The 20,878-nt window shown below is 44.3% G+C and overlaps 1 protein-coding gene and 1 long non-coding RNA gene across 3 annotated transcripts in view; one reads left to right on the plus strand and one right to left on the minus strand.

The window, feature by feature from the left end:
- The window catches only part of RFX8 (regulatory factor X8), a 1,087,262-nt gene extending 1,082,189 nt beyond the window's left edge, over positions 1 to 5,073 (minus strand). Inside the window, exon 1 of one of the 2 annotated variants that reach the window (XM_069636724.1) lies at positions 4,808 to 5,073. In XM_069636724.1, coding sequence (XP_069492825.1) covers positions 4,808 to 4,872 — 65 coding nt within the window. In that variant the 5' untranslated portion in view covers positions 4,873 to 5,073. The remainder of the gene's footprint in view (positions 1 to 4,807) is intronic. The other variant, XM_069636725.1, reaches the window with a different exon arrangement.
- Positions 5,074 to 5,969: 896 nt separating this feature from the next.
- On the plus strand, positions 5,970 to 11,283 carry LOC138526238 (uncharacterized). Its single transcript, XR_011283524.1, has 2 exons — positions 5,970 to 6,076; positions 10,800 to 11,283. It is a non-coding gene; the product is annotated as an uncharacterized lncRNA (long non-coding RNA).
- The last annotated feature ends 9,595 nt before the right edge of the window (positions 11,284 to 20,878 follow it).

Raw genomic sequence — 20,878 nt, forward strand, 5'->3', positions numbered from 1 at the left:
CGGTTAAAGGAGTGGGTAGTGAAGTCTGGAAACAATGACTGCCGACGAACCGGGTTTTTAAAAGAGGTTGGCTGCAATCTAAATGTATCGTTGATTAACCTGCTGAAAACTAGATCGATAAGGGAAGGAACTAAAATGTACTTAGCATGTATAGATCTGGCCCAGGCCTTTGACGGCATAGATAGGAATCTGTTGTGGAAGAAGCTGTTCAATTGGAACTGCCCAACAGATCCCCTTCTAGCTGTTAAGGCATTACACACGGAAACATCCATCAAGGTAAGACTGAACAGTGCTGGCCTTTTGTCTGAAAGGATTAGTACATATAGAGGACTAAAGCAGGGGTACCCCTGGCCCCTGCTTTGTTTAACTTGTTCATCTCTGACCCAAGGGACGCAATGGACTTGAATGGTGCCTTCCTTCCTAGAATAAATGGTAATCCGGTGAGCTGGATGATGTAAGCAGGCGATTTGGTCATTTTAGACCAAACGCTCATTGGATTGCAGAGGAAATTAAACATAATGCAGGAGTATGTAGATTGCAACGAGGTGAAGATAAATGTGGCTGAATCCGAAACCTTGGTACTACAGCCCCTGAAGGGTAGAAACAAAGCCTCCTTTCAGTGGCGATTAGAAAAAGAAATTGTAAGACCAGTGGAAACGATAAGGTACTTGGGAACGTGCATAAATTCCAGTGTAAATGATGCCGCCCGGATGGCCGAGTTTAAAGCGAGGGTAAAGAGCTTGACCGCCCAGGGTGTAGCAATACACACATTTGAAAAATATCCACAAATCCCAGTCCTAAAATTCTACAAATATAAATTGTTACCATTTCTATCTTATGGTGCCGAGTCCTCATTGTGCCTCTGGTGGGAAATATGGGCGGTTCTACAGGGCACATTTTGGAAAAAGATTGTATGCTTACCAAATTCCTTACCAACCACAATGATAAGCTATGAATTGGCCCTGCTTTGAATTTATGCAAAGGTGGTCTGGAAATCTCTTGCCTGTATCGTAAACTTATTATGGAAGCAAGTCCCCCAAGTTCGCAGCTCTACGAGTAAAGAAAGGTGAGAGCTGTGATTGGGTAATGAAACAATGGGTGGACCGGTGCAGTGAGATAATAAAGGAGCTGGGAACAACTGAGTATGTGTTAAAGAATAACCCTGATGTAGTTAAAAAAAAGGCTGTGGAATAGAGACTGGATTAAGATGGAAACACGGAAAAAGGTGCACAGGCTCTTTGCACATTTAAACAAATAAATCAAACCTTTGAATGCTTTACCAAAATATCTGGTTAAAATTTCCTAGCCCATATCACCGTGATTTATATATGAGGTTTCGAATTAACGTGTTTCATACTAAGGCAATCCAGAAATCTCGTAATCAAGGGGATGCTGTAGATAAAAATTGCAGAATGTGCAACAGTGCAACAGAGACTTTGCAACACATAACCCTCTTCTGTCCCGCCCTAAGAGACTTGAGAACGACCTACATCGGTGGTTTCATATTAGAGATGCCATCATTGAACACAGAAGGTTGGTGGGAGGTTTTATGCTGGGGTGAAAAACCTAAATTAATATTTGCCCTAACGAAATATCTGTATGACATTTTTAAGCACATCCTTACAGGAGAGCCTGGTATGAATTAACTGAGTAATAACATTACAGGACATGTTCTTTTAAATCCTAAATGAAATTGATGGATTTTAAACTTTTGTACACAATGTAAGATGAACTCGAGAAACAATGTCTGGGAGATTTCTTGTTGTCGCTTTTTAATCGAATGTAAGGTATGACATGATTTTGTGTTTTTATCTTTTGATTTCTTTTTGAATGTTGTTATTTGTGAGTTTTGTTATCTGTTGATGATGGTAAAAGTTTTTAATAAACGAAATACTAGTAAAAAAAAAATAAACCTTACTTAAAATGTCCTCAAGGAGTCTGCGTCCTTCTTCTGACCCATCACAGATCACTCTTGTTTTGTTGCAGTTTGTGGGCTGAGTAGGCGCTTTAGCCACCACTCACCCTTATACTCATGCAAAGCAGAAGTCATTTTGTCACACCAATCAATAAAAAATATATGTTACTTTTTGTTATACAAAGTGCATATGCAGCATCTACACAAATACATTGCCTCCAGCATTATACAGCACAAACCAAAGCACTACACCCACAACATCTTCGACACTGCACACACACCGTCCCTAGCTCTACACAAACAAAAGGCTGGGATACATGGACACTGGAAAACACAAAAACACACACTGTGACCCCCTTGCCCTGCACATACACTTTGCCCCAGCATGGCTGAGTACCCATACACTCACTGCCACATAACTGCACACACACCACCCCACCACTCCAGAGACACCACCCATAGTACTGTACATTCACACACACCATTGTTAGCACTGTCCACGGCCATGCATATACACTGCACCAAACACACAGACAGCCAAAATGGAATCTGACCTGGAAGTGTTAACTAAGCACAATACCAAATGGGATTACTATACTTTCTTGAATTAACACCAACAGACTTTACTGTGATAAGTAATAATATTGGAATGCGGCCTTACTGTACTAACTAGGCACAACTAGGACTGCTGTTGTAACTCGGACAAATAGTATCTAGCCTTACTGTGAAATGTAAGAGGGCACAATTCTGGATGTGCCATGGTAAGTGGGCATAGATGGCCCTGGATGTCTTTGACATTAAAGAATCTGGCACTGCTATTCTGTCTGGACACATTAGAAACTAGCACTGTTCTGCTAACTACACATAACCTTGACAATGGTTTCAGTACCTGGGCATTGTATTTGTATTTATTGCTTTTATATAGCGCTTTAATCCAAAGCGCTTTACAGTTTAACAACAAGAATACATCAAACATGGAACAGTAGAAGCAATAACAATATACATGAATCAAACCAGAAAAACAGCATGTAGAACAATTTGCATATGAGAAGGAAGAGGAGAGGAGGGGGTGGGGAAGGAAAGAAGTGGGAGAGAGAGTAGGGAGTAAGATGAGTAGTAGGAAGAAAGGAGATTTTAGGAGGGACGTGAAAAGATAAAGAGAACAAAGAAGAGGGAACTAGAAGGAGAGAGAGAAAGGTGAGAGGGGGAAAAGGTGTTAGAGAGAGGAATGAAGAAGGAGTGATTTCAAGGAGGAGCAGGAGGAAAAGGTGGGGATGGAGCGGATGGAAAAAGGTAGGGAGTTCCAGTGTAGGGGGCAGGGAGCTGAAAGGAGCGGAAACGAGAAGAGGCACAGGGAGGCGGGGGGACAGAAAGTAAGAAGAGATCGGCAGAAGGAAGGGAGCGAGAGGGGGTGTAGAATGAGAGAAGAGAGGAGAGGTAAGGAGGGGCAAGGTCATGAAGAGATTTAAAGACAAGACAAAGGAAGTTAAATTTAAGTTGTGAGTGGAAAGGAAGCCAGCCTAGGTAAGAAAGTGAGTTTGAGATGGAGTCATGGGGAGAGAGAAGACAGAGGGTACGGATATCAGAGTGGTAGAGGGATTTGAGTGGGGCAAGATGGGAAGAGGGGAGACCCAAGAAGAGAGAAGAACAGTAGAAAAGGCGAGAAAAGATGAGGGAGGAGATCAAAAGTTTGGTAGCATGGAAGGTGAGAGAGGAACAGACTTTACAGATATTAAAGAGATGGTACTGACAAGCGCGAGAAGTAAGGGAGATATGATGAGTAAAGGAGAGGGAAGAGTGAAAGTGAATGCCTAGATTGCGAGCATGGGTGGAAATAGGAAGATTAGAAGGGGGAAAATGAATAGAAGGAGGTGGACATTGGATGGCAATTGTGCAAATACTTTAGTTTTGATGGCAGTACTTGCCAATGGTGTGAGCCCTTGCGGTTTTCATACCACAACCTTGAAATGTTTTGAATATCTGGGCCTTTGATGGCATAATCTGGTATATCATAGCAATACCGGGAATATGAGAACCTGAGCCTTTTATGGCACTACTGACAAATAGTGGTACTTTCTAGGTATATGATGGCAATACCTGGAAACATCTTATGTGTACCTGGAGACATGACACAAATACTTATATGTACAGGCCAAATTTACTTTTTGGACTTGTGAAATGCATGCACTTGCTGAGCATGCCATGTCTCATGCCAAGAATGGTGACAGGGAAAAGATTCCTTCTCCAAATAATCCAAAGGAGGAAGGTTGGTAAACGTCTTTAATGATAAACAGCAGAACAGCCAAGCAGCAAAGATCATCCAACAGCAAAGGTCAACACAAACAACTCCCAAAATGAATGCTATGAGAGGCACATGCCAAAAGTACTCATTAAGGCAATCCTAAGGAAAGAATTTACAGCTTCCTGATAAACTCGCAAACTTCAAAGACCCATCTTTCTGTCATCCCTATGGGTCTCTTGTAAGAAGGCACCAAGGAGATAAACAGGTGCGGTTCGTTATAATTGAAATATGGTGGCATTATATGCGTTAACTACAAAACTACAAAAGAAGAGTTATCCAGGACTGAACGGATTAATTACAAAGGATAAGTTCAAACAAATATCCTAACGGATAATTCGGTGTTAATTTAAATACATACAATAATATATATCTTACGGGGGTATAGCGGCGCAACACTTGACCTGCGCCGAATAGGGTTGTGCTGGGCCTTAGGTATTTGCCAGTGGCAAAGTTACAAGTCACTCGTGGCCATCCACCAAGGACTCCTAAAAAATCTTTGCGTCTCCCCCCATAATACTGTTCAGGTAGGCGGATCCCATCTGTCTGAAGGCGGAAGGAATGGGCAAAAGGGCGTAGTACGGGTGACTCACCATTGTACCACTGAGCTGTGCGGACTCCTGCAGCCGCCGTGCAAGCACAGGGTGCTTAGCGCCATGACCCTGCGACTACTACCAAGTGCTATCAGAGGCAGCGGCCTTGCTGTGCGGGTAAAGGCAGCTCGGAAGTATTTATTTTCCAGACGTGCCTTACATTCTGGAAGCAGCGGCCGGGCATTTTCAAAAGATGACCGTGGTGGGATGTGAGCAGCAGTGCGCGCGTACCGCCCACGTTAAACCACGTGCGCAGCGCAGTAGCTGCTGCTGCCCTCCAACGCTGACGCCTCTGTATTTCCTCCCTGGGCGTGGCAGGCCTGGGCTGCAGTAACAGACAAAGCACTGGTGACGGTATCAAGGCGTTCGTGCTCGCAGGAGTGCACTTTCCTAGGCCGTATTCTCAGCATACTGCATTTGTTCGGGAGCAACGTATCTCCATAGCCACGAAAACCTCTAAATTCAGTTTATTGTTAATTTTAAAAAATAGGCCGAGAACCAGATCACGGGTATGGATGAGAAACATTTTTATTAATTCAAATCTTATTTATAGATCTTTATGTGAATTCTAATACTTACTAAAACTTCAATTAAGATGGCTTGCGCAACATAAGGCGAATACACTATTTGTACTAACTAAACATTATTTCACCACTTTCCCTATTTGCAATTGTTGCCGCTTCTTTCAACAAAATCCCTGCCCAAAAATGTCACATCTAGTCATGTATATGTGTACAAAACACTTCAAATCAACTCCACCTATACTGTAACTGACAAGTTATTTTTGTCAAATATACTAGCATATTTGTAGTCTTCCACAACACCTCCTTAAACAGTTAATTATTTTCCACAACATATCACCCTTCTCCGCTTATGGAATTCCACCTTATCATACAAAACAATTTCATATGTTAAAAATGTCAAGCCGGTTAATTCTATGACAAGACAGGAGGCTCATATTATGCAATACAATCTTTACTCTGAAACCACAGCAGCAAAGAAAATACTTTTACAAACAAAAAAGTTTCCACAACAGAACTAGATAGAGTTCAATGTCAATGTATGGGGAACTCCCCAAACCATCATGGAGGACAGGTCATGCCCTGCAGGGGACCAATGAGCAGGGACCCTCTTCTATATATGTCCATTACTCTAACCCCAACCCCTCTTTCTTTGCTGCTGACACCACAGAGCTAAGTCACCCCTTTCAGTTGTGTCTTACATTGTTTGTCAGTAGTAGGCTTTATTAGTTTGAATATGGCATATATGGTAAATATGTGTTAATTACCTTTTATTATAAAGGAATTTGTGTATTTGATACAATGTATCTGGATAGCCGCGTGCGGCCGTTGGTTTCATTTTGGTGTCTTTCAAAAAGAAAATATGTATTATGCTCATACATCCTGTTTCAGCTGAAGCAGTGGTGCAATGGTTGAATTTCGGACTACAGTCCATGAGGTTGTGAGTTCGAGGGAGCTCTCTAATTTATTTCTTCTTTAAAAATTTCTCCCGCTTGTAAACTCAGGTGTTTCTAGTGCATTAATCAACTCGCTCCCGGCGTGCGCGAGAGCAGTGTTGTTTACACTGTTCCCTCTTCATTTCGCCTGTTTGAATTCGTGCCCATTGACAGATTTATGGTCACCTGGGGATTCCAGGTGCTGCAGGCTTTGGGTTCGGCCTGCCCCTGTGGCTTATGTTTGTAACAAAAGCCTCTGTTTCAGTACTGAGCCAAGTTAGCTCAAATATAGAGCTGCAGGTCTCCCATGCAGGAAGACCCGGGTTCGCAGCGCATGTTTATTTGTATATTTTAAGATTAGATATTTTAATTGTTATATTTTAAATAATTGTATTTTACAGTGGAGGTATTTGATTGTCACCTTTTTTGCTCAGTTGAGCAGGGATTTCCTAATGGGCATTTGGTTGGTTCATGACTTCTTCAGAAAGATTATAGCACAAACATTTTAATAGTAAAAATGTGGTTTTGTTAAATGTTTGTAATTTCGTATCCCTGGTGACACAACACATTTCCTTACCTTTAGTGCTGGAAAGAAAGAATGTTTACTGATAGACTGTGGGTTTGTTAGGTCAAAGTCTGACCATCCAGCGCAAGAGCCCGATGCACTGCCAGTCTGCAGTTTTATTTTATTTTCTTTGTTTATTTATTCATTTACTTATTTCTTAAGTTATGTGCTTTGCCTTCACTGTAGGTGCCATAAGTTCGGTTTCAGGTTCAGCCTGATTCTATTGCGAGGTTACCCCCTCGTGTACTGCTGATTATCACACCCTGCTCGGGCGAGCAGTTGGAGGTGCACTTGCTCAGTGTATCCTACCTTCAACTTGACAGTTTTCTTTTGTTTGGGTTATCTTCCCTGGAAAGGTGCAGTCACCTGCTCGGTGGCAAGGTTGCCTGGGGTTTCTGCGAGGGGTCCCCTTGTATACGGCTGTGTCCACACCCTGCTAGGGTGAGCAGTTGAGGTACACTTGCTCAGTGTTTCCTCCCTTAAAGTGGGCAACTTGGGTAATTACCTTAACTGGCATGCACCATAACCTGCTCGGTTTCAGGCTCTGCCTGAGTTCTAATGCGAGGTTACCCCCTCGTGTACTGCTGATTATCACGCCCTGCTCGGGCGAGCAGTTGGAGGTGCACTTGCTCAGTGTATTCCTTCCTTAAGGTCGGCAGCTTTGTTTAGGTGCTGCATATGGCTGACGCCATTGTTTGGTCTTGTAGGCGTGCAGTAACCTGCTCGGTTTCAGGCTTCGCCTTGTTCCTACTGCGAGGTGCTCCCTCGTGTACTATTGGTTGCCTCACCCTGCTGGGGTGAGCAGTTGAGGTGCACTTGCTCAGTGTACGCTTTGATAAACAATATGTTTAAGTGTTGACTGGAACACATTTGCGTTTTTTCAGAATTGTCAGTGGCCCAGAAAGCTCAGTGAGTATCAGCTTATATAAGGGCCGGGGATTCGGTCCCCTGTGAGGGCGTAACCCCTCTTCTTTGGATATTTTATATATATTTCATATATTATATATTCTTTATTTATTAAGTGCTTTAAAGAAAAGAGTGTGGAAGTGGTTGTAAACAGACCCATATGGGGTTGTACCTTCCTCTCTAACCATCTCTCTGGTGTTATCATTCATCTTTTAGTTAAAAATTCTGTCACCCTTTACCTTAGTTAGTTTCAGGACAACTCAGTCCTTTCCTTAGGTTTTGATTCCCGACCTCAATTGCTCCACCCAATACCAGTGCTGATTAAGCTACAGTATTTTCTCTCAACATGAGGAAGAATAAAGATGATGCGTTATGCCTCTATTGAGGTCTGTATGGCTTAAGGCTCTCTTTAGTGGGGACGTTTGTTCTCCCCTACTTTTGTCCCATTGGACATTCCTTATTCTTTTGGTTCTGGTGGAGACAGGGTCAGCTCGAGGGTAACCGTTCAGTTTTTTACATGACAAGTTGAGCAACCATGTTTTACTTGGATGGAGTGTTTGGAAACACTTGATGGTATCAGTTAGACGAGTTGCCAAATAATAACTTGCTGGCGCCTGCCTCATGTTTTTCCTCCCAAAGCTTGGCCTATGGTTCAGCTAACCGTCTAACAGTGTGTTGCAACTTCTCCTCTGCTCGAGGAGTACACGCAGGCTTCTGTACCCTCATGAGCGTTGCTTAACCTCTTTAGAGTGCTGTTTTCATATCCGTGCTGACCGTTCTGATACAGGTTCCTAATTTTGGAAAGGTCTACATCAGTCTTTTATCCTGCTGAGATCGATAAGTGAACACCTCACACCACACAACGCTCGTAGTAGTGTTAAGCACCACTCATATACCTGAGGGTTCGTAGTACTGTATAAGTACTGTTTTGCTATGGACAATGTGCTTAGTTTTTCCTTCCCCTGATTCCCTTAGTGGCCAGTCAGCCTCACATGAATACAGTGACTCAGACCTCAGGGTTGGAGGGGACAGTGGTCCCAGATTTCTTCTCAACCTTGCATTTACAGGGCATTGGTAATTATCCAGAGTTCTTTCCCCCTCATTCCCCTTCCTGCCATCCTTGGGGGAGATTGCATCATAATATTACACCTCTGGGAGTATCCAATGGTTTCAGTTTTTTCCTTTTTACAGGAGTTCTGGCGGGTGACCAGTGCAGACTCGCACTGAGCATTTCCCTCCCGTCTGTTAATTTCCTTTGTGCTAATCTCTGGTATTTCAATAAGTTAACTGGAGTCTGTCCAGTCAGGGGATTGGTTAGAGGCGCTAGTGGGTATTTATTTCTCTTAACGGTGTAAAGCGGGGCTTTAATGTGGTCCTCAGGGTAGTTTTCTTTCTGGATTGCAAGGTTTTTCCTTTGGATAAGTGGGGGAGGTTTCTCCTCTTTTGGGAAGGCTCAATATCCCTTGGTGGGATAGAGGGGTCTGGGAGTGATACTATCCCCCATCCACGTTATGACCCTCTATCACGATGCGTTCCAGAGTCTATACATTAACTTTCAGACGGTGTCTGCCGCTACGATTACCAGAGTGCTGGGATATATATTTGGTTGATGACTTGATTATCATAGTCACCTGCATGGCAGGTGGACCTTTGGGGTTTTCACAAGAGTTTGTTTGCAGTAAGGTGCCAGCTCAGGGTGCTGTGAGCTTCAAAGATCTGCAAATTGGCTGAAATATAGGTTGGACCTCTTCTGGTGTACACCTTCAGTTTAACCATTTAGTGATCAGTTCTTTGCAGTTTAGAGTCTTGCTAAGATTTTGGAAATTTGGTGTCCTCCTTCGGTTACTTTTGATCCGCTAGGGGATTTATCACCAGGGAGGAGGGATCAAGGTTCAAGCACCGGGCATACCTACAAAGGAGTTTAGATATCACTATAATGATAGTGATTGGATGTCGGATACATTTTTTCTTCTTGCCAAGTTTGGCCTCTTAAGGATCAGGTTTATAATATCTGCCTTTTGTCATGGTAGCAGAGTCCTTCTTCAAGAGTTCGGGAGGTCTGAGGGTCTCCGTGTTGGCGGTTTGACGGGTTAGCTTCTCAGGTGGGGCCCTCTCTTCCATTCTGCTTCTGCCTCCAGAAGACTTCCCTCCTTAGTATACACATATGTCTGAAGACAATTGTAGATTAATTCTATTGCTTTTCAGCTCCGCTCAGGATGGATTGTCCTATTACAAAATTTATAAAAATGATTTTTTACTCCCATTTTACCCTTTTGAAGATTTGTCTTTCCCTCTTGGTTCCCCAGTGTAGTTCTGTGACATGCCCTGTTTCTAATGCGATATCTTCCTTTAATGCATGGGATGGAACCTATAAGACTTTCACCCCTATGGGGTACTTTTCTTTATCTCCAGGAGAGCTAGGTGTTTGTTTTCATTGGTTTGCTTTCTAGGTCCCCAAAAATGGTACGAATTTAAGTGTTTTGAATATTTGATTGAACAACATAGGTGTTTATTTCAGATGGTTTTGTCCTAACCTATTAGTATAGGAAAACTTTGTTCAATGTTTTCCCCTCTTTTAACCAGTTGGTTTTGGTGGCCTGTAAGGAACGCTGGATTTGGCACATTCCTGTTTTTCTTGCAGTGGATTTGACTTTGCCTTATAAGACAGCTTTTTGGGCAATCTAGTCTTGGGCAATTCTCTGATTGGTCAACAGATTGATTTAATGAAAGCATTTAAAAAATGTTTCCTTTCCTATTATTTTATTATATTATCTATTATATTGGATCATTTTGTACGTACTAATGAGATGCAAGGGCTTTGAACTTGCATAATATGAGCCTCCTGTCTTGTCATAGAATGACTAATCCCCCACACTAACGTGAGATGGGGGTTTAGATTCTATTAAAGACAAGGAGGCGATTATTATCCCTCCCACCCACCCTGAATATGATATGATATGATATGACAATTGTGATACGCATGTACACAGGTGGTTCAAGTGAGAACATTCTTTGGTTTGTTGTTCTTCCCAACCACCCACCCTTCTTGCTTGTTGTTCTTACAGGTACGAGTTGAGGTTCTGCTCAGGAGTGTGGATCGCAGTTACAAGTTCTGGAGTGCGTGATTTCGGCCACGAGTTGAGGTTCTCATCAGGAGTGTGGCTCGCAGTTACAAGTTGTGGAGTGCGTGATTTTGGATGAGAAGTCCTATCCAGAAGAACTTCGGCATAGATTCAGGCTGCGGGAAGGTGGAGATCTCCAGTTTCGATGGATTCTTTCTCCGCGCTACGCAGTTCAACCGTTTCATTGGACTTCTGGTGCAAGACAGCTGCAGAAAGAGGGGTTGGGGTTAGAGTAATGGACATATATAGAAGAGGGTCCCTGCTCATTGGTCCCCTGCAGGGCATGACCTGTCCTCCATGATGGTTTGGGGAGTTCCCCATACATTGACATTGAACTCTATCTAGTTCTGTTGTGGAAACTTTTTTGTTTGTAAAAGTATTTTCTTTGCTGCTGTGGTTTCAGAGTAAAGATTGTATTGCATAATAATCGCCTCCTTGTCTTTAATAGAATCTAAATCCCCATCTCACGTTAGTGTGGGGGATTAGTCATTCCTTTATGAACATTTTAACACCTTTCCAAACTTGCTGGGCATACTGACAATTCCATAATAAGTGAAAAACTCTCTTCTCTCGTGCAGCTTTTTTTTTTACACCTAGAAGGCAGTAGAAGTGTAATCCTCTTCCATGATGAAAACTTTTTTAAATTGTATATTTTTTTAATAAACTACAGAAATTCTTACATCAATAACATCCATTTGATAAAATCCATTTAGTACACAGCAATATAAAATACCAATAATATAAAGGTTAAGAATGTTTTTAATATTAATTAAATATGTATAAACTATTCATTAAATGTTAATTAAATAGGGTAGCCAAAATATTATGAGTTTAAATATTAAATATGAAATATAATAAAATCCTATCTCCACCAGAACAACAGCACACTTAGTCCACCTGAATACAAATTGAGCAATGTTTCACCCAGTAGTTCATGTATTATTTGTATTACTCTAATCAGGCAAAGATTAAAGAGGTCTGAATATCAAAAGTCCTGGAATTGTATGTGTAGAAATAATATTTGAATGCACTGAAAAATCTATGTCTATGTATATGCTGGCAAGTTTCAGGTGTATTGGGACTTTTACAGAGGCGGCAGTTCCCATCTTTTCATCTATTCCTCTGCACATGCCCATAGAATTTAAAGTACAGAGTATATGAAACCGAAAACGCATAAACAAGATCCTAAATTTCTGATCTGGGAATGAGTTTAGGTAAATCATCATACTTTCTCATTACATTTAGATAATGTTTGTGCAGGGTAGAGCTATTAATTAAAACAAAGCTTGAGAGAGCATGTATAAAGGAGATAAATGCATATTGGGGAATGGCATCATTAAAACATTATTTACAAATGGAACAAATACCAAGAGATCTTCGAATTTTGATTTTTCGTAACTTTTCTAATGAGGATGATATTGACTTGGCAAATCAATGGGAGGACAATCTAAATACAAGCTCTAGGAAGATGCTTGAGCTGCTTAACGAGCACTCGTCAAGGGAACACTCAAGAGAACTAGAACAGATTGATAATAACCAAAGGACATTTCTGAATTATCTTGAAGAATACAGAGTACCAGGAAAGACTAATAATAATAAAAACTACAACATTTAAAAAATACTCAACACATATGCAATATATGTGCTACCGTCCCAATTTATTCTAGAGCAGTACATGTGCTAGCCTTCACAGTTCTTCACATGCAATACATCTGCTAGCCTATACAATTTCTTCTAAGTGCAATACAGATGTTACCCTTCACAGTTTCTTCTAATCTTACCTACCCAATTCCATTCTACCAGCAATCCATGTGCTTGCCTTCACCGTTCTTCATATGCAGTACATCTGCTAATCTAGACAATTTCTTCTAAGGGCAACGCATTTGTTAACCTACCCAATATATTCTACCCCCAAAATCAGTCTAAGTGCTGCACCTTTCCTACTCCCCAAATCCATCTAAGTGTGACACATTTCCTACCTCCAAAATACTGCTAAGTGCAATACATTTCCTATCCCGAAAATCCATCTAAGTGCGGCACCTTTCCTACCCCCAAAACAAAGCTAAGTCCAACACATTTCCTACTCCCAAAATCCATCTAAGTGCAGCACCTTTCCTACTCCCAAAACTCCATCTAAGTGCAACACATTTCCTGTCCCCAAAATACAGGTAAGTGCAATACATTTCCTACCCTCAAAATCCATCTGAGTGCGAAACCTTTCCTACTCCCAAAACTCCATCTAAGTGCGGCACCTTTCCTACTCCCAAAACTCTTGTCTAAGTGCAACACATGTCTTATTCCCAAAATCCATCTAAGTGCAGCACCTTTCCTACTCCCAAAACTCCTTCTAAGTGCGACACCTTTCCTACTTCCCAAATCCATCTGAGTATGACACATTTACTACCCCAAAATACAGCTAAGTGCAATACATGTCCTACCCCCAAAATACAGCTACATGTGGCACCTTTCCTACCCCCCAAACTCCATCTAAGTGCGACACATTTCCTCCGCGCAAAACACAGTTAAGTGCAATACATTTCCAACCTCCCAAAATCCATCTAAGTGCAGCACCTTTCCTACTCCCAAAACTCCATCTAAGTGAGACACATTTCTTACCCCCAAAATGCAGCTAGGTGCAATACACAGATAACTCCCAATACATCTATGATACTATCTAGGGGGTGCAGTGGGTAATCTACCCATTGTTATAATATGATGGTGGTAAAGGAGTAGCAGGGTTTTAATGAAGCACAGTAATGGCTGTGCTCACCAGCCGTCCCAACCTTACCTTAGTTGTCACTACAGGGTGCCCCTTCCAGGGTCCATGGGCTAATAGGGGCAAACAGGGAGTGGAGCTGCCCTTTGCCTCTGCTCCTCAGCTCTCTGCCCAGGCAAGGCTGCCCTGCGACTAACAGCTAAGAGGCAGCTTCCTGAGCCTCGCACCAATCAGAGGGTGGGAGGACGGGAGCGGGGTGGGAACACAGACTTGGCATGGATGGGTAGAGAGAAGGCACACACAGGAATGAAAGGAGCACAAACAAAAGGGGAATCCATGCAAGAAATGGCTGCAACTAGGTTGCCGTGGCCTACTCACCCTATAGGGTCCATAGACCCAATCACATGGGCTGAGACCCGCTCTCACAGGTCTCTGTGGTATGGAAGGAGCATCTTATGGGAAGCGCTCTGTAGAGCCTTGAGCATCCTAAGCCCCGCACCAATCAGACGGTGGAAGGGAAGGACTGGGGGCAGGAACACAGACTTGGGAGGGAGGGGTGGAGAGAAGGCACACACAGGAATGAAAGGAGCACACACAAAAGGGGAAAACAAACAGGAAATGGCTGCAACAAGGTCGCTGTGGTCTACTCACCCCACAGGTTCCAAAGACCCAATCACAGGGGTGAGACACGCTCTCACGGATCTCGGCAGTATGGAAGGAGCGTCTGACAGGAAGCGCTATATAGATCCTTGAGCTTCCTGAGCCCCGCACCAATCTGACGGTGGGTGTGCGGGGTGGGATCACGGACTTGGGAGGAAGTGGTAGAGAGAAGGCACACACAGCAACAAAAGGAGCCCAAACAGAAGGGGAAAACAAACAAGAAATGGCTGCAACAAGGTCGCCGTGGCCTACTCACCCCACAGGGTCCAAAGACACAATCTCATGCGCTGAGATCTGCTCTCATGGCCCCAGTGCCTTACCCAACACTTCCATGTACCTCTGCAAAACTGAAGAACCTACTTATAGTAGACCCACGTATTACTGCACTGCCTGGAAAACTGACGAAACCAAAAGTACTGAGACGAGGTGGCTCAAGAGAGGCATAAGGATGACCACAGAGCCACTAACAACAAGGACTAACGTTACACAAGGGCAGGACAAGACCTATAACAAGGAAACTGAAGAAGGACTCAGCGTCTTCTACCACAGACATCAGGAGTTCGCAACTACCACCCGGGAGATTCAAACCAGGTGAAGGAAGAGAGAAGGCAAGACATTGCCGACGCCGTAGTAGCAGTGTAGCCGGCAGGAGGCCGGCTTCTGCTGAGAATGCTGAAGGAGTGGCAGTCCCCCGCCTCTTAGGAAGTGTAACCACCGGGTCCAAACAGGTGCTGTTCCCGAGCAGGGAGCGAGAGGGAGAGACGTCGCTGATGCCGAAGCAGCAGATCTTGAGGAGCCGCTGGAGAAAGCCGGTCGGAGTAGAAGGGGACTGGAGAGGCTGGCACGAAGACCCACAACCCTTGGAATAGCCGTTGACATTTCCTGTTTGGAAAGCAGGTAACGGGAAACACAGGAGACCCAGCGGGGCAGAGTGGAGAGGCCAGCATAGCCTCAGGGATAAAATCCCTCATCCCAGTGGGAACAGAAATACCACTGGCCACCAGAGAAGGGTCTGGGACCTGCACACAAACCCAGAGAGAATTGGGAAAATCTTCCTTGTACTATGGGTCCAGTAAAGCCACTGACCAAAAAAGAAGGGTCAGGCATCCAAGAACCAAAACATAACATAAGTCATCTTCTTCGTGGCAGTACCCGGAAGGGAAGCAACCCACGTCTACCAACTCCAAGTAATGCAGATACAGGTCTGGGACCTTCACCCACAAGGGAAGACCAGTACAAGCTATCTTCCTCTGAGCAGTACCTGACCGGGGAGTGAAACAGGTCTGCCAGAACAAACCACTAAAGGGTTGAACTGTGAAACTAAGTGTACAAAAAGGGCAAGGAAAGGGAGGCTTTTCTCCTGGTGTTGTGAACTGGGATATAAAGGCTGAGAAAGGCAAGGGGCAGGCAGACATTCCCCTTGGTGCTGTGAACTGTGAGAGTAATAGCCAAAGAAGACCCGGAGGAGGGGGTCATTCTCCTGGACCAACAACTTTGGTGCAACCTATTAGTTTAGTGATAAGTGTAAGGGACAGAAGAAGGGACATTTTGATACTGGACAGTGGACTCTAAGTTACTAAGACATCCTGGCAGACCATTTAGCACTTTAGTTTAGTCAGGAAAAACCCTCATAGATATAGGGAAACAAAGATTGTCTCTTAATTTTTTATACCAAATAAAAGTCTATAGCAATCACTATGCCCCCTGTGTGTCAGTCTCCTCCTTCTGCACACTTAAAGCATGCTCTCCATTATATGCTGTTACGGTGGAGGAGCGGGATGAAGGCCACAAATTAATGATTCAAGAAGCACTTCCAAGGTTGCACCGTGTGAGTGACAGATTGCATTGCTATGCAGGCGGACTACTGTAAAAGGCAGAGCTGGTGCTTTCATGCTCGAACCTCTGCCAGTCTACTGAGTAGAACCAGGAACCTCTGGTGTTCCGCCAGACCCACTGCGCTGTACTTGCGGGGGATCTGGATCCTTTGCGAGTGCCTGTGGGGGGGCATCGTTGGGTGCCTGCTCAGGGAGGGCCCAACACGCATGTCCATTGTTTGCACCAATATACCAATGGCAGACAGCACAGTATATATTAATTCATGCCGAATAGAACAGCAGTTTTTCCCAGTTGAAAAGCACAATTGAATATTATGGTAAGGAGCATGGGGGATGGAAAGTAGTTATTTTATACAGTAAAATAACTATTGGTGAGTGGTAACTGATCCACATGTGATGGATAACTAGACCTTCCTTAACATCTACCACTTATATATTTGCGCAATTTACGAGTAGTCTGTTGATTGCTTTGCGTCTCCTTTCTTTTGGAACATATTTGGAAAAGTATTGGCAGGTGTGCTATGCTAAGATTAGCATCAAAAACGAATTGTATGGGGAATACAGTACTATGCACATGTCATGATGCCTACCCCCAGGCATCAGGACCAAGGCCCTCAGCTCCGGGAGCAGGCATCCAGACATTTGTTTAAACCTCAGCAGCCCCAGCTAGGGGCTGTCTGGGTTCAGTCCTGGCGCCTTAGGCGCCAGGCTCATCATAGAAATCAGTCCTGGCGCCATGGGCGCCAGGCTCATAGACTTTACTTACCTGATGCAGACCATGCTGCAAAAGAGTCCAAGCCTACATGAGGCCTGGATGGGACTATTTTGTTACAGGTACTCTTTTTTACTCGGGCATGGCTCTAGGGAACTTCTTAACTAGGACTACTTTGGAGGCTATTTAAAACACACCCGAACAGCAGCACATGTTTCTCGTTATTCTGCATCCAGCAGCGTGACGCTCACCGTGCCTGCAGCCAGCATCCAGTCTTCTGCCACACCCGCGTGCCTGCAGCCAGCATCCAGTCTTCTGCCACGCCCGCCTCAAATCCGGAGCTCCTAGAATAAAGAAGAGGAAAAGGACAAGGTTAGAAAACAAACTTATTTCAAATTCCTCACCTAATTCCGGAACCATTTCATCTCCGGACCTGGAAAGTACATCAGTCATGCACACGTCGCTTCGCCAGCTCCAGCACGGCGCCATACTCAACAGTTCTCACTGCATCTTTCGATCCGGCACTGTCTCCATCATTTCTTCGCCATAATCCGACACCTAGGAGACACAAGAAAAAACAAGCTGAGCCAAGGGAATCAACAAATACAACCTCTTACCACCATAGACTTACCTGATTTACCACCGGCGGTATTATTCCATAACTCTCTACATTTTCATATGCCGCATCTGTAAAGAGGGAGAAAAACAACACGTTAACGCATGCAATAGTTACCGGACAGCGTTGGGTAACACAGACTCTTACCTGAACGCCAGCAGCAGCTACAAGACCTTCTTCTCACAAACTCAGTTGCAACTTAAGGAAGGAAGGGGACAAGAGTGAACATCGGGCACATTGAACTCTTTGAACTTGATACTTACCAATCCTGCCAGGGACTTAAGAGTCAATACTTACCGGAACTCTCCCAACGCCTTCAAACCAGTGAAGTAACTGGTATCTACGCGCCCGTGCAAGACACGCAGGATGGAGAGCTCATCTTTTACGAACATAAGGTGAGGTTACTAAGGGGATATCGGAGGTGATTAGTGGGGGAGAGCGAGAACAGTTGGGAGGCCATCACTAAAACCCACAGGTGGTTAATCCCTGTCTCCACTTGTAGGAAAATACTTCTTCGGGTCCAGAAGACAAGACTAGGCGGGCCAGTCCAGACAGTCATCTCTGCACTACGCATCACGTTGAAGGAGACCGCAGCTGTCCGGGTCCGATCGACACCCCTGTGGGGTCCAGGTGAGCGTAACAGAACACAAAGCCTCTCTACAAATACCCACCCGGGTGTTATGGAAACCGACCAACTGGCCCAATTATTGGGGGAACTTAGGGGGGAAGTACATGCCGCTCGCCAAGAGACTAATGCCCTCAGGAGAGAACTGATTGTCTCAAAGGAGCGCACGGATGATCTGGCTAGGCAACTACTGCAAAACCAAGCTGGGCAAACGCCCCTACCTGGATATGGGAGAAACCCAACCCCGTTTCATCAAGCAATCCTGTGCAAGTGCTTTTTCCAGGAAATATTCCGTTACCTCCACCTAAACGCTTTGCTGGGGACCCCAAAAGGTTCGCCGTGTTTATGAACCAATGCCGCTTGCACTTTTATGCAGACCGGGAGCCTTTCCAAATGACCAAGCCAAAGTAGCCTTTGTATTGTCATATCTTAGTGGCAGCGCAGCGGATTGGTCCATTCCATTAGTCAACCAGGATGATCCTCTTCTCCGGGATTGTCAGGGTTTTCAAAGGAGCATGGAAAAACTATTCGCCAGACACTCACATGGTCAAGCCCTGGACAACAAACTTTTATCCTTACGACAAGGTAACCAGGATCTGCTAACCTATATTGCAACCTTCAATAGGTTGGTGGTGGAAACCGGGTGGCCGGAGGAAAAACGAATTACATTATTTCATCGTGGACTTCGGGAAGAACTCAAAGATGTCTTGGCTCAAGTTGTGAACCCACCTCAGGATTGCACAGAATTTATAGACTTAGTGGTCCAGAACCGAAAGACTGATCGAGCTAAGTTCGAGAACCGGGTATTGGTTAAACCCAACCTTGCCCCCAAAGGAACAGATGCATCTGGACCTATGCCGATCGGGGTGGGGGGTAAAGGACCCTTAACTCAAAAGGAAAGAGAGAGAAGACGACATATGCAGTTGTGTCTGTACTGTGGAACCTCAGGACATTTTCTACGGGATTGCCCTACAAAACCACCCAAGAAGGTGGTAGGAGTTTCTGATAAAAGCCACATAGAGCCTGATTCGGGAAACGACCACGCCCGACAAGCGTAGAGGTCCGCTTGCCAAGCTTAAAGAAGGACACTCAGACCTCGCATCTGATCATCCCAATGGTCCTACTTGATCCCAGGCAGCCATCACGTATGCACGCAGTAAGGGCATACATAGATAGCGGGGCCGTAGGAAACTATATGGACCACGAATTGGTGTCAAGGATGAATCTACCTCTTTGCAAAAAGACCACTTCGGATGTCATAACCACAGTTGATGGAACTGAGATTGCCTCGGGGCCTGTAACTCATTCCACTAGAGAGATGACACTGTTGAGTCAAGATGGGCATCGAGAGACTATTGTGTTTGATCTAATCAAAGCCCCACAGTTCCAGATAATACTGGGGATGCCATGGTTGGAAACACATAATCCTTGTATAGATTGGCGAGAGAAGAGAATAACCTTCCCGGATTGTGCACACACCTGTTACCCGGAGAAAACTTTGAACAAAGGCCTGGCTACAGTCGTTAACACAATCGTGCAGTAACCTCAGGAATACCAAGAATTTCAGGATGTTTTTCAACAGGCCAATACATTACCTCCTCACAGATCATACGATTGTCAAATCGTACCCGGTGCACAACCCCCATGCAGTAGAATCTACGCCCTCACGGAACCTGAAAATCGTCACCTACGGCAATACTTGGACCAATACCTTGCTAATGGCTTTATTCGTCCTTCCAAGTATCCTGCATCCTCAGCTTTATTCTTCGTGCCAAAAAATGAAGGTGACCTTAGAACGTGCATAGATTACCGCGCATTAAATCAGATTACGGTAAAAAAACGATACCCATTGCCTCTGATCCCCGAATTACTAGACCAAGTAAAGGATGCTTGTATCTACACTAAGTTAGATCTCTGAGGGGCATATCATCTGGTACGTGTGAAGAAAGGCGACGAATGGAAGACTGCCTTTCGCACCAAGTTCGGATTATTCGGATATCAGGTGATGCCCTTCGGGTTGTGCAATGCACCAGCAGCCTTCCAGTATTTTATGAACGATGTCCTTCGTGAACTCATTGACGTCTGTGTCGTCGTATACATAGATGATATTCTAGTGTACTCCTCCTCAGAATCAGACCATGTTAAGCATGTGCGTGCAGTCCTTGAGAAACTACGCCAGCACAAGTTATATGCAAAATTGGAAAAATGTGTTTTTCATGCTACGGAAGTTGAATTTCTTGGATTTATCCTGACTCCAAAAGAAGTCCGAATGGACTCTCGAAAGGTGGACGCAATTCTGAAGTGGCCATCACCCAGTTCAGTCAAAGGAGTACAAAGCATGCTCGGATTTGCTAATTTCTACCGCAGATTCATTCCGAACTTCTCCCATGTTGTACACCCCATCACAGCACTTTTGCGAAAAAACAAACGCTTCTTGTGGACCGAAGAGGCTGAAAAGGCCTTCCAAGAGCTGAAAGCAAAATTCACATCAGCACCTGTCTTGAAGCATCCACGCCCTGAGCTGCCATACATAGTAGAAACTGATGCATCCAGTTTAGCCATGGGAGCTGTCCTGTCCCAGAAGGATCCTGAAACCGGTCAACTTCACCCAGTAGCGTTTTGGTCCAGAAAGTTCTCAGCACCTGAGTTAAACTATGCAGTTACCAATAAAGAGCTATTAGCCATCAAATCCGCCTTTAAGGCTTGGCGGCTCTATCTTCTTGGTGCCAGGCATACTATTACCGTAATCACCGATCACCGGAAGCTGCAGTATTTAAAAACAGCCAAAGCCCAATCATCGCGACAACTTCGATGGGCATTGTTCTTTGCCGAATTCGATTTTGTGATCACTTATCGAC

The sequence above is a fragment of the Ambystoma mexicanum genome, chromosome 7p (genome assembly GCF_040938575.1).
Source record: "Ambystoma mexicanum isolate Mex_15411 chromosome 7p, UKY_AmexF1_1, whole genome shotgun sequence".
Taxonomy (NCBI): Eukaryota; Metazoa; Chordata; class Amphibia; order Caudata; family Ambystomatidae; genus Ambystoma; species Ambystoma mexicanum.